Raw genomic sequence first — 24,738 nt, 5'->3', positions numbered from 1 at the left:
GTAGACCTAATCTTCATCACTGCTAAAGACTGCATCCATGGGACCCACTCCCTTCTAATAGAGGATAAATGTAGGTCATCACTTTACTCTTTCTGAGGTTTTCCTCTGAGACTGGCTTTCTCTGCTGATTTTTACTCTTTCAAAGAACACTTTAAAGTTGGACATATCTATTTAAAATAAAGCATTCTTCGAAGAGCGATAAAAAGAAAACTATTGACATTTTTTTTTCTTTCCTGTCTCACAAAACCAGATAATACTTCAGCTCCAAATAAGGACATTAAAGGATGCCAGTTTTCCTGTCACCAATAACTTTCACCTTCCTTGAAGGAAATTAAAAGAATAAATAAAATTTATTCTTTTAAAATTAAGAGAAGAAATAGAATTTCCCCCCTCTTTACTGATCATTTTTTACTAATTTTAATATTTTATGAATGCACTTAGTGATATGGTCACTTTAAAGCTGTTGCCATGACAGTAAAAGCTAAATGTTACTGTTCTTTTCAGAAATAGCCTTATTTTCTGGTCATCGCTTACTTGTGTCGTCATTGTAGCAAATGCATTTTCCCCTGCACTGAAATTATTGAGGACTGGGAGTGCTGAACTAAGAGCTGAGAGAGGTGAGTTGCCTTTTCAACAGCAGAACCTGCGTAGTTTTTTTGCTCTTAACAAAAATGGGATAATGATGATTTTTGGCCCACACATGTGACAATAAGACAGATAGAGACTGAATAGCTCTGTTATGCTTTTCTAACATACTTGTATTTCCTCTGGACATACTAATCAGTGCTGACAAAATCAAAAAAGTTCTAAACCAAAGACTGATTATTACGCTTGACTTTGTACAACACACTTAGAAATAATCACGGCTCAGACACTCAATTCCTGCAAGTGATAATGCTTCTGACAGCATTTAAAAACTTTGCACATTAATAGGGTGGAGAAAGTCTCTGAAGTTTTTCCTCACCAAGGAAAATCCCCTCAAGAGAATAAAGATTGAATTCAGAGAGTGTCATATTCCTATTAATAGCCAAATGGGAGATGAATGAATCTGATCAAATCCTGTAATTATTACCAGGAGATATTGATGAAATCTCAGCATAATTTTCTATTCCTAATTTCTTTTCCTATATATAACAGTCTGCGAAGTGCTTCAGGGTGCCTTTGAATGAAAGTAGCAGATATTAGTGTGAGATTTATCATTATTTTGATTATGATCATCTACTTACTCTTTAAAGGCATTCAGTGGTATGTAAAAAAGAAATGAATTATATATGTATCAGCAAACGACATATTCAAAGTAATGAAAAGATTCTGTATCATTATTAATTTGTTTATATAATGATTTAATACAACCAGACTACTGCTACTGGAGTAATTTATTTTCTCCAATTTTGTTAGACATCACTTAACTATCAGCCCAGCCATACAAAGTAAAACAAATAAAAAATGTATTACAGGTAGGAATGGACTCAATTTTAAAAGATATAGTTTCCTGACTTGAGGAACTGAAGTTATTTCGATAATACAAATAAAACACTGACTTGACTGAAAATGTAGTGTTAAGCATATATAATTCATTGATTAGCAGTGGTTTGAAGAATACAAACTCCAAAGTATGACAATTTCAAAGGTATACAACTTTCCACCTCTCACAAGACCCATGTTTTTATTTTGTGAGCACCTCTGTACAAATCCCTGCATTTCCATAATCTATCTGGGGGAGGTATAAAGCAGTTTAGTTCAGCTAGGATCTGGAAACCAATGCCTGTGAAAACATTGTGAAGGGCACAGACATGCTAAATACTGGTATTTTCTCTCATCCAAATATATCTGGCAAGATTTTATTTATATTAAAACCACTAAGAAGAATAAATATTACAGACAATTTAATGAACAATACTACTTTGGCAGCAAAGGTAATAGTCTGAAATGAGTAACTTGGAAATAAGCAAGATCTAAATAACAGGATTAAAAATAGGGTGAACAAAAACTAGGATTAAAGCAAAACTAACTCTTGAAAGGTTTTGATAAAATTTATCTAACTTTTTAATAGACATACTATGCAGCACAAAAGCCATGCTTTTAGATTCATTCTATACCCAGGGCTCTACCCTTTGGAATTATAAACTGCAAACCATATACTCTAGGACAAAAGTTATTATTTCCACTGGATTTTTCTGTTCTCAGGGATTCTTACAGCTCTTTTGTCCCTTTCCTACATGTCTTGTCACCTCAGATGCCCTTATATGTTAAGTTGGAGCTAATGACTCACCCTTGATTTGTCTGACATGGGGTATTATGGAAAATTTCTCATTACTGTGCAGAGTCATAAAAACTGACAGACGATCATAACTCAATTTAAGTTTTTCTATACTCTGGCACTGGACAGGATAAGATCCTAGGAAATATGTGGTTCCTAAAAGCAAAAGAAGGAGGAACTCTTGCAGTTAAGATTGATCTTAAGGCAATTAAACTTCTCTAGCATGCATGAAATATTTTTACTTTTGAGAGCACTCACCTACTGAAAGTCTAAACAACTTGATGAAAAATCATCTAATCCCAGCACCCAAATTACTAACGAAAAACTTTGCTTTCTATTAATAAAGATAAATTATACCAAATCATGAGGTTCATGGTGCAGCATTCACAAATAATCCCTGTTTATAAATTTCAAAAGATTGAATTGACTTGATTAAATTAACTTAAGGAGAGATACACTGAGAAATTGGTCAGAAATATGTCTCATTTAAAAAAATGCATCATGAAGGACACTGAGACAGTTGACACTGGCTCTACAGGTTCTCTTGCCTGAAAGGACTTCTTGACTTTCCTTTCAAATAGGAGTTTGTGAGAAACTGAAATACACAGAGAAAGGTGAATAATGGAGATAGCAAATGGGGCTCTGCTTTCTTTTGAACAATATGGAACCAGTTTCCAGTGAAAATCTGCCTTTTCTTATTATTTGCTCATATTCTCCTTATAAAAGACCAGTTGAGCTAGAAAGCCTCTTCAAGCAGAGCAGCTCCTCTTAGAATCTTCATTTCTTTAGTGTTATTTTGAAGAAATAAAGGAAATTTATGGATTCTCTTCTTTTGAGGTCCAGCAACTCATCTGACTTGACTTTTAAGTTTTCCTATTAAAATACTGATATATTTTAAGAACAAAATGTAGGAATTCTACCGTGCTGTAATTGATCTTTGCATCTGTCAACAATTTAATCAATGTTATCTCGTAGTTTAAATTTTTTTTTTAAGTAAGTCAGGGAACATATGTGACACTTCCTTTAGAAGAAATGCTAAATTAGGATGTCCCTTTCACCTTGGGTAATTACAGAGACAAGATTACTTGGGATTCAGCTGAAGCTAAGAAAAGAAACTTCTGTAAATGTAGAGCTGAAAATGGATGATATGGGAATTTTTAAAGAAAAAATTGACATTGTAAAAGGGCAATACCTTTCTCAAATAATTTTTTTCTCTTAGTTCAATTTCATTTGGCATTTTAAAAGAATTATTATCATTAAATCTCAAAATATTTCAAAATTAGAAAATTATTTAAAAAATATTAGTTTATAAAAATATTAAAAATATCCCACAGTTAACAATGCCTGAAAAGTTTTTTAGTCATCCTGAAGTTTTAAATGCTGTTTTTTATGACAGAAATGAGAAAACTCTCCTCTGAACAGGTGTAATCAATTGAAGGACAATAAAAGAATGCCCCACTCAGCTAGTCAACATGCCCCAGAAAGTTAAACGTCTGTCTTCATATATCATTTTGACAATGAGAAACCTATATTTTTTCCATTATCCCCATACTGATGCTGAACTTTCCCTGGAACAGCAGGCTACTGTAGCTCTGAGGGAAGAAAATAATGAAGAACTCAACTATTTCCACCTGTCATAAAAATTACCTAATTTAAAACACCAAGAATTTTAATTACACTTTTGTGTATCTGAATGCATTACAGTGATGGTAATATTTTACTGTGTTTAAAGAAGTAGTTATCTAATGAAATGTACATTTTAATATCTGCACTACTGAATGTGCTGTTGCAAGGTCCACACAGATAAATCATGAATTCTTTGCTGTGTCCATTCTACTGGCTTGCCACAAGCTTTTGGATCACATCCTATCAAACTATCAGACCAAATGTACTTTTGGCAGGATTTTTAGGGCACAAGGATCTGTATTGGAAGAAATATTAAACATCTCAGAGCAGCAGCTCAGAGGCTTCAATTCTTGGAGTTCTTGACAACTTTGACAGTTTTATTTTGTATGACTGAAAGAGCTAAATAAAAATAATTGACTATGGCACGACAAAATAACAGATGGCTATAGTTAATGCTGACTTCAGCCCCTATATGCCAGTTGAGTTCAATACAGTACTGAAGTGCATAACTTTGTATTGAATTTGGTCCAGAAAACTGAAAGAAGTACGGCACTTACTGCATCCAGAAAATGCCAGTAAAACCCAGTTGTATAAGCATCTACCGCTACTCCCACCCTTCCCACTGGTACTTCCTGCAGTGTTCATCCTCACATCACATATCTGCATATATCTCATCCAAAACTGAAACCAGTCTATGGCAGGCACACTGGCAATATAAGGATTCTGTGATTTAGCTCATGTCCTGAGTTGCTTGTATGGCTTTGACACCAAATATTTTGGGAAAAAGTTTATACTGATCACATCCTGGAACGAAGCACTTGATTAGATAACCTCACAAAATCTCCACACATCTGATAAGCGTGACCAAAACAGAGCAATGAAGCAGGTGAGAAGTCTGGAGCACAAGTCCAATGAAGAGCAGCTCAGGGAGCTGGGGTTCTTTAGCCTTGAGGAGAGACCTTATCACTCTCTACAACTGTCTGAGAGCAGGTTTCAGAAAACTGGGGGCTGCCATCTTCTCCCAAGTAACAAGGACAAGAGGAAATGTCCTCCAGTTACATCAAAAGAGCCTTAGATTGGAAAAACATCACAGATTTGGATGACAGAAAATTTAAGTTGCTTGCTAGACATCACATAGAAAAAAGCGCACCAGCGCCCCTCTACTAAGTAATAATCTAAGTAGCCAATAAAAGACAAAATATAGGAGAAGAAGTACTGTCCCATATTATTAAAATTCCATGTTACTTTTTGACTATTTATTTCCTTTCTGTAAAGGCCCCTACCACATCTGTATTGATATTTAAGAAAACTTAGGTATTTGAGCCTATTTTTCATCAAGCTCTCTCCATTCTACCTGACCTCAAAGTTTAATCGTACAACCACAACCTCTTATTTTCCATGTCTATAATCAGTTCACATTTTTAAAATACTACATTTCAAGGGTGTTTCACGTAATTTGTGTCCCTTCAGAAGACCTCAGTTTCAGTCCTTAGAGGCAACTATCACGTTGTACTTTAATTTTGTCTCCAGTCTCAGCCCCAGAAGATTGCTTCCCATTTTACTTTCATGAGTGTGTGGAAGAAGGCAAATCCCCAGCAGCGATCCTTCTCTCAAAGTGGCACTTATCCCATCAGGACAGATGACCAGTTTTTTTTTGCCTTTCTTACATAGCACACAGCTTGTACATCTGTAGCTCTTTTCTCCTCAAAAGGATTTCTTAGCCTACTGCTGTTCAAAGCTGGAATCTGTGATCCTACAAATTATTATTTTTTTCTTTCTGCTTATCTAATAAATAGAGATGTTGTTTCTAACTGGAAAATGATTAGTAAAAGTAATCTAAAAATGAGTTCTGCATCAGGACTGTAATTTTTTGATGTTGTTGTAATGATTTGTTAGACCTATGAAAGGTAGACCCTTTAAATGATCCAGCAGCTGGTGAGTAGATGGAGGATAAGCAGCTATTTAAAACATGTCAAAGTCAAATGGAAGAAGAAATTCGTGACAACCATCACTAAACAAACACCCTACCAAAATGAAATCTTTAAAGATTATCTACAAATTGTGCTATAAAGAGCATGAATGATGTTTCTGTGTCTACTGAGGAAGGAAAGTGGGGTCTATTATCAGGAAAGCACTCTAGTTAGAAGAATTAAATATCCCACTACAAAACATTTTAAATATACATCCATTCATCAGAAATAATTATCTGAAGCTGAATGCTCCAAGATATTCAAGCACATTTAAAGCAATGGTGAAGCATAGAGGTAATTAACAGATGTCTTTATTCATTATGTAAACACTTTGCTATCAAGCACAAGAAAAACTAGGATACTTTTCCTCTGCTAGTAAACACCCACATATATCTCTTAGAATTGATTTAATTTCAATTAGGTTCCTTTTTTAGTGCTTTTGCTAAGAAGATGGATGACCTTGGTTTGAAATGATATGCAAATTTATCTGTAGGTTAATTTCTTCCTGACCTTTTTGTGTTTTTGTGATATCATTACCTCTTGTCTGTGTGTGTGTGTATCTCCACACACAGTGGAGTAACTGGAAAAATGAGAAAGGATACTACACAAGGTACTTACTGAAGTTTTTAAAAAAACTATTTATTCTGCAATGTGTACAACTGTTTTAAGTCCAGAGGCAGCTGGGTTCTGTTTTCTGTACACAGACATTCTTTCACTGCATTTACTCAAAGCATTATGAGAAAACTGAGTGACAGAGATTAGCATTTGAGCCACAGGGAAGGCATGGTATGCCACACTTTGTGCTAAATATTAGGCCAAATGCAAATATTAGGCCCTTGTTCAGAAAAATCTGTTTTGCTGCACTGACTGTAGAATGTCAAGCATTTTTTTAATGTTTTGCTGATCACACTTATACAGGATTAGTGACCTATTCACTAGCCAGATTGCTCCACTTTATTGCTCTGGTGGGTTTCCATTATAATTTCTGTTAGCCTTTGAGTTCAACTTTCCTTACACTACATATCACCACTTTTTTTCTCAACAAAAGCCTGGCACAAACTTATCAGAACTCACCATTCATTTCCTAACACAATTCCATCTGAGCTCAGCCTGTCTTTTCCTAGCACAATACTTGATGGACTCCCCCAAGATTTTTTCCACCAAGTGTGCTGTGACAGCCCTGACTGCATGGACTGAAACGGCTCTGCACCTCACATTTCTAGCAACATGTGACAATACAGTCATGAACAAAGGAGGCCGATGATGAAGTGAGTGAGATTTCCCCTCCCTCTTATCTCTAAAAATGGTGCTTTTTAGGTCTCCAAGCAATTCTGGATAGATTTTACAGGGAAGCGGATCCTGAAGCAATCAGGTTGTACTTCTCTGGTATTTCAGACTGTGACATTTTTTATCAGCATTAGGTGAAGACCGAAATTAAAATATAATATAACATAGGTCAAAAAGCCTAGGGCTCACAGTATTCAGAGAGGGTGCACTGAGAGCCTTGCCAATGTTGAGGTGCATTTCAATGGCTAGGCATGTTAATTTGCCAAATGTTGATTCATCTTTTCTTTTCTGACTGCTTTAATGTAGTTTACTGCAGATGCTTCTTATCTTAAAACAAGCCTATGTGATAAACATTGTCTAATGGATGTAGGGATACCAAGAAGACTATCTCTCCTACCTACAGCAAAGGATATGCTTGCAATGCAAGAAAGGTTGCAGTCACTGATGACAGCTCTCTGCTGCTGCAGGCAGCCACATCAGCTAATCTGCAGAATCTGAACATGTCTGTACTAGTTTAATCCAAGAGGAACCTAATTATCTTTACAGTAACTCCTGTGGTGTTATGTTTTGGATTTGTGACCAGTACAACATAGGGATGGTTTTGTTACTGATCAGCAGTGCTTACAGGGTCAAGGCCTTGCGTGCTTCTCACATCATCATGTGGCGGAGGAAGGTGAGATATTTGGAGTGATGGCATTTGTCTTCCCAAGCAGTCTTTACACATGATGGAGCCCTGCTTTCTGGGATTAGCTGAAGACCTGCTTGCCCATGGGAAGTGGTGAATGAATTCCTTACTTTGCTTTGCTCAAGCATGCAGCTTTTGCTTTATCTGACAACCTGTCTTTATCTCAATCCAGAAGATTTTTGACTTTTCAAAAAGCTGAAGACCTGCTTGCCCATGGGAAGTGGTGAATGAATTCCTGACTTTGCTTTGCTCAAGCATGCAGCTTTTGCTTTATCTGACAACCTGTCTCTATCTCAATCCAAAAGGTTTTTGACTTTTCCAAACCTCTCCTTCATCCCAGTGAGGGGCTGTGAGCAAACTGCTGTGAGGAACTTAACAGCCTCCTTAGGAAGAATTTGTCTGTTCTTCCCCAATACTCTTACCTAAAAGCTATTCCAGAATGACATTCTTCATTGAAAATGTTACAGGGTGAACAGTACTTGCAGCATCTATTTATAGATCTGTTTTCCATTACTCTGTTAAATCTTTTCCTGAATGTGTGTCTGTTTGCACAGCCTCCTTTGGCAGTCTGTTCCAGAAGTTCATTAGTGTAAAGTAGTACATTTTCCCCATCTGTTTAAATCAGGTCTCATCCCAGATAGCAGGCTGGTAGCAGCTTTTGCTGTCTCTGTGCTTTGTTTGCGTGCACTGTGTAACAGTGTTCTGCTGCATGTGAACTTCCCTTCATTTCTTTTCCTTTGGGAAAAGACAAGAAGTGGTTCCATGAGTGTGTAACAATACCCCTGTTCCTTCTGAGCAAGGTATTCCACTGCTCTTAGGGGCAAAAACCAAAAACGGGGTCAGCAAGGAAATTATGTTCACATTAACAAATCACTAAATCATGGAATGTTTGGTATGGGAAGGGGCTTCCAGAGATCCTCTACTCTGACCCCCTTTGTAGCTTTCCAGAAAGGTGTGAGTTAATAGTTTTAAAATATCTTTTTCTTTAAAAAGTCCCCATGTTTAGAAACAATAATAATCTGCTTTAAGATTATAGAGGAGTCACTGATAACAAAGCAACAAAACCTGGAGGTTTGCTGGTACATTCTTCAGTTGTATCAGTATAATTTATACTGAATTTACGTGTTTTTTTACAAGATCATAAGTTGCAAGCATTAATATATCAGAAGTGGAAACTGAAATTAGGTAAGAATCATGAGGAGGTGGGTGCTATAAATTTTCAAAGTAAATCACTAGAAGGTTCTCAACAAAGTTGAATAAGTTACAAAAGTTAAGCAAAGGCAGGTCGAGTTGATAGGCTAAAAAACCAAGCACACAATTTTCTTCATTTTACAATTAAATGAAAGATATAACTAGAGATATAATCGTCAGTATGTCCATTTCCCCTGACAAACATGAACCATTTCAGTCACACATTATGTTTGTCACGTATAAATAAGTGCTCAATTAAAAAAACTCTCAGTTAGAAAACAGAATCAGCATAAATATTGTATGTAGTAAAAGACAAGATTAGCACATACATTCAGAAAACACACAACTTATTTAGCAACTGAAGATGAACTACTACTGTGATAATGAAAGCAAAAAGAAAATCATGTATTGCCTACATACTGATTCCTTATAATATATATTTCATCACATTTTGCAGATGGCAAGAGCAAAACTGACATTGACTCAGAGAAGAAACAGATCCTGAATTTTACAAAGAACTGCAGCTTGTTCAGACTGCCTACCCGTGGAAAGTGAACCCACTCATAATCCACCATAAAAGCGCTGAATTTGTCTAGGAAACAAAACCAGCTGCCAGAAAGAGAAGAAAGTGTTTCCAGATGCTATTCTTGTCCCTGTTTACTGAGGAGTCTTTTTAACTGATTTTTTTTTTTTTAAATTTTTTTTTAATTGTTTTGTTCCATCCCCAGATAAGCAAAAATATGTCAACAAACAAACATATTTTGATTCACAGAATTTTCTTGTTTCAGTATTTCTTTCAAAACACTGAAAATCTTAGGTCTGTAATTTTACAAGGACTTTCTAGCCAATCATAAAGATTGTTGAACCATTTTGCAACTAAATGAAATCCTCAAATTTCAGGGAATGCACATAAGCCAGAAACAGCACACCACTTAACAAATATTAGTAGGAAATAACTGGAAGATCTCAGTATTATCAAACCTAATCCCTGCAAGCTCTGCAACTGGGCATTTCACTATTCAGCTTGGACAGCATATTGGGAGTACTGGAGTCAAAAACTTATTCCTTACCCATTTCCTATAAATGAAAGATGAAATAAAAATCTGAAGTAGGCACTAGTAGTGAGCTGTAACTTTACTTCAGACTCTTTAATCCTCTCTATAACTACAGTGCTCTTTCATGGCAATAGGAGAGAAAGCTGATTCTTCAAAAAGTTGTTAGAAATACCTGCTTTATTCAGCAACAGCTGGTTTATATCAAATGTTCCAGTCTTTGAAAAGGAGCCTGTCATCCTTACATCGCCAAATGACATCTTGATAGTGGTCAAACACTGGCACGGGTTCTCTGGGGGGATTCTGGGATGACCATCCCTGGAGGCATTCTGGGCTCAAACAGACACAGTCCTCAGCCAGTTTGATTTCACCATCCCTGAGCAGCAGGTCAGAATACAAGAGCTCAGGGGGCCACTTCCAGGCTGAATTACTCTGTGATCTGATGAGTGTATGTTTAAATGAGTATAGAGCGAGACTGAAGCACCCTCGAAGAGTCTCCAAAATTATCTTTCTGTAGGAAAAATATTTAATAAACTTTTGCTGCCATGCTCAGTTTCCCCAATGATTATCTCAGTTCCGTAGCTTAGAGTTAAGCAGGTCAATATCTATCTTCATTCTAAATACTATTTTGCTTTTTTTCAGGTTTCTGAACAGAAGATTACATTTTTTCCTGTTTATCATTTAGGTTTGTTCTGCTTCACAATCCTCACATATAATTTAACAGTCAATAATAATAATAACGGTGATAATAATGAAGTAAGGTAATAATCAATATTTCTGAGCTTCCTGTTCACATTTGTCATCTTCTAGCTGCTCTCTTGATTCAAGAGATTTCCATCAGTTGATGTTATCTATGTTGTTGACTTTTCAAGGTCCTTAAAGGAACATATCAGTTTTCTGTTTATAATGTCAGGGATTAATAATTTCTTTTTCTGTGTTTTGGGCTTTTTTATTGAATGAAATGGCAGCAAAACATACAGTCAATCATAAGAGCATGGTTTATAAGTATGCTGTGTAAATCAAGAGTTCAGTTTTGATTCCTGAGTCTTAGGAAATCCTTTAAACATTTCTAATACAATTTTGTTTCAGGAAAAAGTATCTTAGATTTGACATGAGATACTTGAATTCATTCTCTTTTCCAAAATGCTTTAACTGAACAGATGAACTCCTGACCAGTAAATGTTATGATGACATTTTATGTCATATCCAGTAAATAACAGGTTTTAGACATGCAATTACATGTTTAGTGATAGCATTTTAAACATTTCTCTTTAATAGAAATAATAGCTACAAATCCGTTTGTGCTTTTACATTGCCAAGTAAAAGCTTTTGCATCACAGATACAGGTTTTTATATTTGCTGTATTTTTTCATCACATTTCCTAACACTGCCAGCAGATTTCAGTTTATTAACTTTATATTGGCCTTCCTGTTTGAAAATTTGTTTTTTCTTCCTTTTCATTTCACTTAGCTTTCTCTTTAATAATTTTTATATATAAATATATATACTCCAATACTTTCATAAAGGCAATTGTATAACTTAAAGAACCCCAAGTCATAACTTAAGGAAGATTTTGTTTCCCTAATCTAAATTTAACATAATCCTGTAATCAACTTCCACTTGACCATAAGTTGAGCAAAAGATAATATTTGTGATAAAGGAATACCTATGTAACTGGCCTGAGATATTGGTTAGAATCATTTCTTCCTAGTAAACCACTTATTTTTCATCAAAATATGAAAAAAAAGCCATCTGAATTGCATCAGGAAGCTGGCTCATACAGACACACTTCTACTGTAAAGACTCCATGTAGTATTTTAATTTCAGTTTAAAGACTGTTGAAAAAAACTTGAGATAAAAATGCAACAAAGTACCTTAGACCTGATTTACTGAGTCTCCATTGCACACTCAGACAGCTTGTAGAAACTTTGTGGGGTCTCCAGGGGCTGTTATTTATCCTAATAATTTTCATAAGTATAGTATTCTGCATGTGAACAGGAGACAAGGAAAAGAAAAATAGCTGAAGGAGGGAAGAGGGGGAGGGTTGGGGGATGCAAAGAGAGTTGCAGCTGGGACAAAATATCTAGCCATAGTTAATTGCAGAAAAGTAGTAATTTTGAATGCTTAGGGCAAACCAGGAGGGAAACATGAATAGTAACTAAGATAAACCCACACCTAGTCCATGAGATTAAAACAATTTATAGAATTTAAGCTTCTTCTACGAGCCTAACTACGGATAAAAAAAAGGAGAAGCAGTCCCCCTTTTCTCTAAGTGTTAGAACCGTTGCCTTTTTTTTGATCAATTTCCAGACTTCATGAAAGGTTCCTTGATTGCTTTGAGTGTTTTTCACAGACAGTGAAAAACTCTTTAGTAAAAACTCTATTTTACTCTTTAGAGTAAAATAATGCATTATGTATATAACAATCATTCCCAGGCAAACACAGTGCTACAGGTGAGTCTTATCTATTTTTAATTTCTGTTTCTTTATCAGGTCTTTTGGAGTGGTAAGAGTCTGCTTGGCAAAATGAGAAAAAGACAAGAAACAATTATTCCTGCAAATGCTGAGGTTTTGCAACTACTTCAGTGTTGAACTGACAGGATATTTTGATCAATTGCTCTGAAGACAATATTCCCATCAAGTCTGGGACCTAATACAAAAAAGTATCTTAAGGGCTTCTCTCTTCCCCAAGACCCCCAACTCTCCCCCTGCCCCATGATTATTTCCATTCTTCCCCTTATATGTGTATATATCTCCTGGCACACCGAAGAACAAACAGTGAAAACAGAGATATCTTCTGTTTACACTGGAGGCTGAACACCTTCAGCTCGATGGACTCCCTTGTGATTGTTTCAGCTAAAATATGACTGCTAATAGTAATAACGGCTAATCATGTGCTGCAGCTTTCATCTACCCTAGAACACAGGTTGTCATGTATTTCAGATGTCTTTACATCTGGCTGCACTGATTCAGAAATAAAAAAGTCAGGCGACTTTTAAGAAGAAAATTTAAGAAGAAAAGCACCCTCTTCAAGACTTAAGCAGTGTCAGGTACAGAGTGAAATACATTGGGCTGGTCAGCACTGGGGTGATTTCATCTTCATAGCATGGCACTGAGGGCAGAGTTATTAGTCTTTAAGGTAGCCCATAAATAAAAGGTGGAGGAGGAGAAAATAATTGGCAGCTGAAAGTTCTGCTGTGCACAATGCTCGATGTACTCTGCCCTTACCTGACAATCTGTGACAGTAAGGTCATTTGCTTTAAAGCTAGGACTACAAGCTTTTCACTCAGAATAGAAAGTCTGCATCTTTTTGTGCAAATTGTAGGAGACAGTTTTGTTCTTGCTCACCTGATTTGTCAGTCACACTAATCATGATGTTTAATAACAAAAAGTGTATGAATGTTCTGGGAACTCTATACCAATCATCTGCATGGTAGAATTAAAAATCTTGTATCTGGCTTTTCACCTGCTAATTCATGATTCTCTCAGAAATTTCTAAGTATACCCTGAGAAAGATAGGACACTTTTAATAACAGCAAGGATATTCCAGAGAACAATAATTGCAAATACCTAATTCTGATAGTTTTTTTTTTCAGTGCTGCTGTTGAACAATTCTCTAGCTTAAAAAGCCCTGGATGACACCCTGTGTCTGTGACTAGCTGGAACTGAAGACAAGAAAACCTGAACAACAACACTCAGAAGTGAGGTTGGCAGCAGGATGAACATTCACTTTTTATCTCACAATGATTTACAGAGAAAACTAATAAACAAGAATAATGTCTCATCATCACTCTCCCCCTCAAGTTCATTCATTACTGCTAGCACCAAGAAATGAATGAACTCAAAGTCAAATAGGTATCATCCTCATCCTTAGGAGGTTAGAATTTGACCATTTCCACATTTACAGCAAGGTAAAAGACTGCTTATGATGCATGAGGCAGTGCAGAATCTTGTTTCCTCATTCTTAGTTTTATACTGATTGCAGGAAGAAAAATTATCATAACTGCACAGTAAGTACACAGGACAGAATAAATAACACTAAGTAAGTAAGAAAGGGGTATTTTAACAAAGAAAAGGCAGGTCGCCAAGAGTTTTTTCATGTCATATCAATGCCCACATTTTCCTGTGTTTTCAGATTTGGAGAACCTTAAGACTTTGTTCCTCACAGGTCTAGTCACTCCCATGAGCCAGAAGTCTTAAGGGAGATGTTGTCCTTACCCTCAGTGAGTAGGATGATAGCTAAAGTCCAAGTAGGATCAGCTTGTTATAAACAAGGCCAGAATCAAGTCCCAGAGGTGAATAATACAGAGAACAAAGAGAGAAAACAAAGCAAAATTTAAAAGTTTCATCATTCATTGAATCTTGAAACTCCCAAACCCCTCAATTTTTATCAGTTTAAACTGGAAATCTGTCAGTTCCTGTGAGCTAAATACCATGCCTGTTGTCAGTACTTGCATGGAACATCTCCAAAAGAGAAAGAGCAATCTATGTGATCCTAGGTTTGTCTGGATCCTGGACTAGAGCTGCCAACTCATTAGAAATACAATATAAGCATTAGGGGCAATTCCAGACAGCAAAGTCCTTCAAAGTCTACATGAAAGCAATAGCCTGAAAACTTGGAATGCAAGAGATTCTATGCCCTTCATAGGCCCTTGGATTAAATTTTAAATCACTCATATCAGTCTTATATGCGCATTTATGGTAGTGAATGCAGAGCATTGAGGAAAAAAAGAACAGTCCTTTTGTGTTTGTAGACAGCTTTGTGTAACAAAATCCTTGGTTTTGGCCAGAGTTCTGTGGTGGTACTAAGGCACAAGTAAAGGAGAGTTTGAAAGGTGCTACTCAGAACATTTGTAGCATGACCAAGTGCTTCACTTCAAAATTTCCATCTCTCTAACTTTTAATCTGTTGTTATCATATATTTAATATATGGTTATTGAATGATAACAAAATCATTCCGCCTTTTCTTGTGGAAGAAGTAAAAAAGAGGAATGCATAATAGACAAACACAAGGTATATATAGTTTTATTAAAAAACCCATAGAACAGGTTATAAAAATAAGAGGATGAAATTAATTTAAGGAAGATCTCACATTTTTCAGCATGCAATCCCTGTTTCAATATTGCACACCAGTTACATCTGATGAGCACAGCTTGCAAACACAGGACAGACAGTAGCCTATTTAATACCCAGTCACTTGACCCTTTTCCTTACTGGAGTAGTTTTAATGGCCAAATTGTAACTAGAAGGAATGAACTTCATGGCTTCTTCTATCTGCTTGTCTGCTGGTGAAAGTTTCAGCTCAAATCTATCACTCATATGGAAAAGAAGCACTTCCAGATGTATTAAATCTATTATTTCCTAAGGTTTGAATGCTTGACTTTCTGTCTTTAATGTCCCTCTTCATGCAAATTTTTATTCCATGCCATTACATACTGTCAAAGTGCTAAATTTCAACTGACTGGAAATATATAACATTGGGTGTCAATGTCAATGTACAAAGGAACTCTACAAGGTAACCCTAAAAGACCTAAAAAAGTCTATCTGGACTTGTAAGAGTACAAGAGAAACAACCATCTGAAGTAGTGCAATTTGTCAGCTAAGTATCCCTGCCTTCATCAACAAAATAAATTCATTCCTTAAGCATAACTAAAAAATAACTTTTGATATTTCAACTTTTATTTGTATAGGAGATGTAATTACTGAATTACTGCATACAATCACTAATAGTGTTTTCTTGTGTATCATTTCAAAGATGGCCTTATAAGTTCTAAAAAAATGTTGAATGAATGTTTTCAAAGGGCTGTGGCCTAATTCTACAAAATTTCCTAAATTTCTAAGAAATTGTGATCGATCATCTGATAAAGACTTCAAGTAAAACAGCAGCACATTATAAATCTTACTAGATTATTTTCTTTTTGTTTTATTTTGTTTTCTGATTTCCTGTAATGCAAACCAGTGTGCTTTCTTATTAAATACAAGCCTCTGTATTTTAGCAAAAATGCCTCTTTTGCAAGTTGCTCTTTAAATTTGAGGTTACCATATATAAATGCTTGATTTTTTATGCAGCCAATCTGTCTAGTTTTATTGGAATTTTTTGTTTGTATATATCTATAGTAGTCTGTATCTATCTATATCTATATCTATCTATATCTATATCTATCTATATATCTATATCTATATCTATATCTATACTATATCTAATCTATCTATATCTATATCTATATCTATCTATATTATCTATATTTATATCTATCTATCTGTATATATATCATCTATATCTATATCTATATCATCTGTATCTATATCATCTATATCTATATCTATAGCATCTATATCTCTATATCTCTAGAGGATGTTTCTAGTTGTGTGTTTTCCTCAATATTACTTTTGTAGTCCTTTAAGTTCTTTTAGATATATTGAAAAATGATCCCTTGTACCTATTTAAGGTTTCTCTACACAGTGCTAAAAATAGTAATTAAATTTAAACAAAGTGTAGCCACATAGAACCAATGACAAGTTCTCAGTTTGGTTTTGTTTTTTGTTTTCCACAGAGAATGTGTAGCCCAGACACTTCTGGTCATGGAACACCTCCGTGGAAACTCCAGTTGCTGCCTAGATGGGAAAGTAATGGAAAAAATTTACAAAGATAATACATTGTTAGCAGCCCGTAACAAAGCACAGAAGAAGCCAGTGTCTTCTAACTATCCAGCTCTCTGCATCAGCAGCTCTGTTACTGAGAGCACACAAGGTTAAAGGACAGATGGATTTCAAAAGTGCCTAAGAGAGTCAGGAACTGAAACATCTTTGATTTCGATGGTAATTATTACATACTAAACTTCAGCCTTGATGTCTACCTATAGCTCCAGGAGCCTTTAATGTCCTGTTAAATCTGGCCACAAATGACCTAGCCATCATTTCCAGAGCTTCAGGCCAGCATTTTAACATCCACCCATATTTCTGTCATTTAAACAACTCATGTCATTCTAAGCTTTGTTTAGTCATCTTTTCCCAAGACCTGAAACTTTCTTTTGAAACTGCCTTTGTAGGAGAAGAATTGTGAAGGGAAGAGTGATGCGTCCTGCAGAGTGTTCTGTAAAATACCTCACAAAAATAAACCAATTTGACAGGCTCTGGAGAAGGAAACTTTAATATCCAAACTGTGAGATTATAAATAAGGTTCCCTCCACTGATTTTCTCCATTTGTCCAAAGCACTTTTTTCTGCAAATTCTGCTTAAATCCTCTTGATCATCTTTTGGGCCACCAAATAGTTCTTGAAAGATTAGCAACCACATCAGCAGTCCGCAGTGAAGTCTATGACTGACTTTGTAACCTGAAGTGCATTCACATCAGGAAGCGCTAAATGAAAAAGCTTCTTTTGTCACCTTTTCTGAGTAAATCCTTGAACAGCATCATACTGTAGGTCTTCTGACTTATTGTGACTTCTCTGTAATAAAAAGCAAGGACTCTGTGGTGTAGAAACTTTGGCCAATCTGAGTCTTAACTGAGTCTAGGCTCAAATGAGAGTGGGAATCAAAATTTCTTTGCAGCGCTTTACATTTGTTATTTAATTAGTACAGTGTGCCTATCTCTACAATGCCAGTAATTTTTTTAAAGAAACTGCCTAAATTATAATAATAATGTTTTTATTCAAATAAGATTATTTTTTTCAAAATGTCTTCCATTTTATCTAAAATTAATCATTTGATTATAATTTTGTTTAAATAAAGCAACACAGAGAACTTCTTGCTACTCATAACAGCTACCTTTGCTCTCTCAAGATTGAAGCAATCTGACTTTAAATGTCAGCCACATGCACTGAAAGAAATTATCTTTATTAACAAGCAAATCTAACCTTTCTTATACAATCTGATCCATTTAATTCTGAATTAATTACATTTTGGACAAAAATCATAGATAATTTGGGACTAAGGATCATTTTGGCAGGATTACTCTGGGTGAAGCTCTTCCATCTGTTTTTTTTTCTTTGTCATAACAAAAATGACTACTTAATACCTACATCGCAGCAACAACACAAGTTCTCTAAAGAATCAAGTTCTATTTTAGATTATGTGTGCAAATACACATAAATCTGAATTCAATATCTTATAGTCCCTGCCAATATCTACCATTTGGCTTATTTACCATCTAGGCATGGTAATAAACACATTAGGCATGTGCTGAATAGTTCTACAACTATTTTATTCAGATAGACAAGGTGTGATGTGAAATTTTAAAAATCAATACTAGAAAAAACCATAGAGATGTAAGGTTTACCATGTCCATAGTATACACTGATCCCTGGGAAAAATTACATTGTAAATGAGTCCATAATTAACACAACTGGTTCTGTACTTACATAGTACTTACACACTTGGTTTAAAAAAAAAAAAAAAAGAAATGAAAAAACCAAACATGAAATTTTGGAAAAAAAGAATTTCAGGTTGCTTAACGAGTTTTTAATTAGTCCCCTGTTCCTTCCACCATAATAAATCCTTGGCTGGTCCCTGATTATTATTTATTCTGGAGGGCTTCAGCATCACTCAGTATAGGATGCAGACAATACTCATTTAGTATAACATTGCCCACTCTCCAAATTTACTCTAATGTTTCAATATGTGGATCCCATTGTATATCTAATGTGTTACTTCAAATCTTTCTATAAAGGCCACATTTTCTCATTGGATTTTTTATGGTTCTCATTAGAACAGCAGATGATTGCTTCATAAATCTACCTATCTTTGCCATACCTCCATGAGGGAGTATCTGGCATAATTTTCATTCTTCAGATTAGATGTTGAGGCTGAAAGATGTTAATGTTAAAAACACTCATACTCAGTGCTCCATCTGAGATTCCTACATGCTTTTTTCTGTGGGTGGTGGTGTTTATTTTTTGTTTGTTAGTTTGTGTTTGGGTTTTTTTTTTTTTTTTTTTTTTTTTTTTTGCTTTGAATGACTTCTGGGTTTTCACTAGGTACCCAGAAAATTAGGATCAGACTAATGACTGTTCTGTGAAGAAATGGTTTATAAAACTGAGGAAGCACCATGCAGGAATGTGGTTCCAGAGGTAGGGTTCTCCAGGGAAGCATTCTCCTGCCTTTGCTATGAAATCATTCATCAAACTGTTATTCCTTTCTTCATGTCTAACACATTTTTGAACTTCTACAATAAAAACAGTGAACAACATTCTACTTACACTGCATCATTTTGTTTCAGCCTGACCCATTCTTCAGTGGCTCCCCAATTTCCTTTAAAAATTTTTCTCCTGAATCTTGGTCTTCTTCTTCACCTTTCATTCTCACAATTTCTACAGTTTTTCTTTCCCATTTTACTTCCTTACCTTTTCTAATGTAGTTATTTCTCTGGCTACTGCCTTCTCCCCACTGTATATTACCCCTGCAACCACTCAAAAAAACCCCAAACAATTTTTCCAACACAGTCTGGGCAGTAGCAGAACATCATTGTGGGCACACCACAACCCAGTGCAGTGCTCCCAGCTGTGGACAAGATATGCAATAACTGCAAAAGCCCCATCTGAGCTCTCAGCCACAGTTTGGGGTTTACTCAGCCCTTCTTTTTTAGAGGACTGTAAATCCTAAAATAAGTTGTGCTGGTGAGCTACAGTAGCAAGTTGTGGCAAGCTGCTTTGTTAATATATGAACTGAGACTTGTCTGCTCATCATAAACTCTTGCATATTTTATGGTCCAAACCAGGAGCTGTTTTGCTGTCACCAAAATTGGGCACAGATGTGTTGGAGGCCCTGGTTGAATTCTGCCCCAATGATTGAAGTCATCAAGGTTTCCAATCCTCTGGGGCTCACCTGCTTTTTAGGTATTGATGAAGCTGGCTAGATAAAATTCCTAACTAGAACTCCTCAAAATAACTCTCAAAACCAAAAGATATGACTATGGAAAAGACTAGATTCTGCCAAAACCAAACAAAAAAAAAATGAATCTTGAGCAAAATATCCTTAAAGACTGTAATATAGCTTTCATTTCTTCCTGTGATTTACACACAGCACAGATTAAAATATAATATGCAGTGGTATAATTGCTCTTCATAGAACATCCTGAAATAAATAGTAGTTGTCCTGAAAAAATTCTGATACTTATCTAAAGAAGTATTGTATGAATATATTTTTGTATGGAGTTTCGAGTAAACAGTTGTAGATCTTTTATGATAATAAGCCAATTCTAGATCTAAAACTAATAACCATATGAATCTGTTTATTAGTAGAAACCACATAATCTTAGTGGTTATAAGGAGTTCAGAGGTTACAAAAAATTTATTGAGTGAATACTGCTTATTAAATTATCACCTGTGACTCTTGGGGAATCTTCAAGAAGAGATCAAAATCGAGTGCCATTTTCCCCATACATTTCCTTTGGTATAAAACGAAACAATCAACATATGGTACAGAGTCCTATTATTCATGGATACGCATCCAGTGCCACAGGCAATGAAAACTGTAAGTGCTCCTAATTCTACCATTATTGTAATTATTATCACAATATCTTCCTTTTATTGTTACCATTTTGACACAGAACCAAACTTACATCCCTCCTGCCACACTGCTCTAGTGCCTATGATTGAGTTGGAGTCATCTGACTATATTCTTCAGTCTCTCTATTTAATTCTATTTCTGAAGTTTGGCAGCATGTGTGATTACCCTACCCCTAAAACTGACTCCTCTATATCTGTGGTGTTCTGTAGTTCATCCCTTATCATAGCATACTGTCCTAACAATGAATAAGTTTAGGGTGGCAATGTCTGTGGCAATATTTGATTTTCCACATCAAATTCCTGCAAAATCTATAATTTTTGCAGGGTCTGGAAAGTTTCCTTTATGACTCTTTTTTTGTGTTTTTTCTTACTTCATTCTTGCAGATGACACCAAACAGAGTCCTGCTGCTATCCAGAGAAATCTTCATAAGATGGAGAAGCGGGTTCACAGGAATACCATGAGGTTCAACAATGAAGAGTGTAAAGCTTTTCACCTGGGGGAAACAACCCCATGCACCAGTAAATGCTGGGAGCCACCCAGCTGGGAAGTAACTTGGCTGAAAAGACTCTGAGGGTTCTGGTGGATGGCAAGTGGAACATGAGCCAGCAATTTGCACTCGAGGCCAAACAGGCCAATGGTATTCTGGAATGCATTAGGCAAAGTTTTGCCAGCAGGTTGAGGGAGGCCATCCCTCTCCTCTGCTCAGCACTAATGAGGCCACATTTAGAGTGTTGGGTCCAGTTCTGTGGCCCCAAGTAGAAGAGAGAGATGGAATTACTGGGTGGAGTCAGATGAAGGGCCACTAAGATGATAGAGGGACTGGGGTATCTCTCCTGTGAAAAGAAGCTGAGGCAGCTGGGGCTGTTCAGCCTGGAGAAGGTCAAGAGGGATGTCATCAATGTCTATAAATACCTAATGGGAGGGTGCAAAGCAGATGGAGTCAGATTCTTTCCAATGGTGCCCAGTCCCAGGACCAGAGACAATGTGCACAGGGAAGCTGCAGAGTCCATCCTTGGTTTTATTTTAAAAAATGTCCAGAAAAAGTACTGGGCAACAGTTTATACTCTGCTTGAATAGATGGGTTGAACTAGAGGAACTCTGAGGTCCCTTTCATCCACAACTGTTCTGTGATTCTGTTGTTCTATGATTCTACCGACTCTGTTTTTTTTTTTTTTTTTTTCTGTTTTAGACCCTGATATACCACTACAGTTCTGTAGCTCTACATTCATTACAGCTGTAGAATTTCTCAATTTATCTCAAATGGTTTATGAGCCAGTATTGATTCAATTACCCACAGGTTGCTATTAATGGGAGAAATGTTCATAAAAGTATGGTTTCAATATGTCACTGAACATTGCATAGCATGTAAAATATAATCCTGTCATGACAAAAGAGAAATATGATTAAGGCTCACAGACCAAGTGTTGTAAGACCACAGAGGGGATCTCACTCGAAATGATGATGAGCTTTACGCAGTCTGTTCATGTTTATGGGGAATATCATAGATGCAAGTTTATTTCTTTTTTCTGTCCTAATTAATTAAATTGTCTCATGCAAAGCCTGGTAGCTTCCTCTGAAAGACAGAGCCTCATTCTGTAATATGTGTTGAGTCTAGTTCTTAACATATTTTTCTCTTGAAAGACGGGTAATGAGAGTTGCAGGCACTAGATGAGTGATTTCACTACATATCACATTCAAATGCAGCAGCAGTGCTCTAAAAAGGAGAAATTCAGTGAAAAAACCATGAAGTTGCGGAGATAAAATTAATTTTGTATTGCTGTATAACTGAATCTGATGGAGAAAAAATTGCGTGGGTGGCCAAAATGCTGATCTTTCCCATGAGGACTTGCCTTTGCAATTTTAACATTCTTTTCTATAGCTCACTGGGCTATATGGACATCATAAATACAGTCCTTTTATCTAACAGTCATAGACACCAAGAATAAAATGACACTCGGTTCATGGGTCGACATGTTGCAGGAGGGATCACAAATATAATACTTTTGCCTTTGTTCTTTGGTATGAAAGGAAATACAGAAAAAAGATATATTCAAAGTCATGGCAGTGTTGTATAAGTTAGGAGATTCGGTCGTTTTCATCCTGCCTTCTTGTAAAGCACTCACCATTGCTTATAATCAGCATCACAGTTGCAGTAGTACTTGGGATCAGTACAGTTGCGTTCGATGCCGCAGGCACATTTTTGGATGCCAGGTCCTGATCCGCCCCAATAGTAGTGCTTCTCATTGGCCTTTCCAACCCACCAGGTGTACGGATTCCCTTCTGCAAGGAATGAAAATGCAAGGTTATGATGCATCAAAGAGGTAGAGCTCCATAAAGCATGAACTGAGCTCAGATGTTTAATACACAAATGCTAACATTATATAACCGGAGACATCACACATTGCTGGCAAACAAATGAATTCATTATTACTAAAGATATTCAAAGGATCTTACCAGGTAAACAGAACACATTTTCTTTTTTGTATTCTCACAACTTTTGATGACTGAAATTAATTATTTTTTTATCTTATATACTCTTTGTTTAGCTTTTTAACTGTACTCTGTACAATGAGAATATGTGCGCAGATTCCATAATTATTTTCAATTCATTTCAAACTCACATATTAAGCTATCAGATGGATTATTTAAATATTTGACCTTGAATGCTGCACAGGAAAATGTATTTGTTTATTTTCTCTCATTTATTTATTAATTTATTTTCTAAACAACTGCTTTTAATTGAAAATTATTCTGTTGTCACTGGAAAGCAACCATGTTCATCATGCTCTTTCCAGCTGGTTCTAAACAAAGCATAAAGAGATATTACCAAACTCTAAAAGCAACTTTATCAGTTTTAAAAAAAGATATATATTTTTAATGTAAAAATTAATAACTTTAGCAAAGGTGTTCTGAACTTTGATGCAATCATATATCTTCACACTGGGTCTGCAACTGGATATTTTCGCATACTGCTCTTACCTTATTTCTAATCCTTTTGGACCAACTAAGACCTTATGTGTAAATAAATAAATAAACAACCCCCCTCCACTCTAATTTCTAATTTGAAAAAATGCTCTTACTGGAAAATTATTTTTTATTCCTTGGTTCAGCAAGACACTCAAATATGAACTTAACTTCAAACAAAAATTAATAACTTAATCAGTATCAATATACTTAGTGATTTTTGACATTGAAAAATAATGATTGAGGTCAGCATATAAAAATGTTTTTTAAAATGTCTCTTTTCCATCATCTAGTCTGTTGCTGGCAATTTTATACTAAATGAAATTAAACTATGGAATTCACTGATTAATACATTTTACCAGTAAAATCCTACATAATATACATTCTACATCCATAATTTTTTGTTTGCACATCTCACACATCCCCCCAAAACTACAGGCATAATCCTTAAAACGGCCATTTCACAATTAGATTCGATCATCTAGACCAATAAGGTACTTTTTACAGACAGAATTTGAAAGTAATTCACACCAAACTCTAAAGAAAGTTAAGTTCTGGAGATGAAGAGAACAACCAAATATCTACACGTGTTTAAAGAGTACCAAACCCTGAAAATGCTCAGCTTCTGAAAACACTTTTTTTTTTTTTTTCTCCAATGCATTTGAATTGTTAACATCATATAAGATAACAAAAATACAGTAATGTGAAAAATTCGTGGCGGCCAAAGATATTTATTAGATGTTGCTGTGCTGCACTGTATGGTCATTCAGCTCTAGTGCTAATGCAGAATAAAGTGTGACTTTATTCTAGACTCTGAATTGGTCATTTTAGCTTCTGTGACTCAATTATCACAGAACTAAGTGCTGCAAGTTAGAAGAATGTGCCGGTGGATGCTGCAGCAGCATTCCCAACCAGCAATTCAATCTAGCAATTCTGAGAGTACATAGCCCTGGATTACAAAAGATTATTTGAAAAGCATTTAAGGGTAAATGTTATCTTTCCACAGAGAATGACAGAACTGCTTGTATTAATACAGGATCCAACTACACAACTAATGATATCTGAAACTCCTATTTTGTGGTGGTTTTTTAATCTCATCTTTGAAGTTAGTTTTTATGATGTGGCGCCAATGCTGCCGTTTTGACTGTTACTCAAAATTCTCTTTGTTTACATCCTTTCTTTCAAGCAAAGGACTGCA

At 35.7% G+C, this 24,738-nt stretch overlaps 1 protein-coding gene across 1 annotated transcript in view; it reads right to left on the bottom strand.

Moving 5' to 3' along the window:
- The window catches only part of CNTNAP2 (contactin associated protein 2), a 765,857-nt gene that overhangs the window by 167,737 nt on the left and 573,382 nt on the right, over positions 1–24,738 (bottom strand). The window contains exon 15 of the mRNA XM_066189178.1: positions 22,700–22,856. Coding sequence (XP_066045275.1) covers positions 22,700–22,856 — 157 coding nt within the window. The remainder of the gene's footprint in view (positions 1–22,699; positions 22,857–24,738) is intronic.

The sequence above is a fragment of the Chamaea fasciata genome, unplaced genomic scaffold, assembly GCF_029207755.1.
Source record: "Chamaea fasciata isolate MVZ Bird 193981 ecotype frontalis unplaced genomic scaffold, bChaFas1.0.hap1 SCAF_1, whole genome shotgun sequence".
Classification (NCBI taxonomy): domain Eukaryota; kingdom Metazoa; phylum Chordata; class Aves; order Passeriformes; family Sylviidae; genus Chamaea; species Chamaea fasciata.
This window is presented reverse-complemented; position numbering and strand designations above follow the sequence as displayed.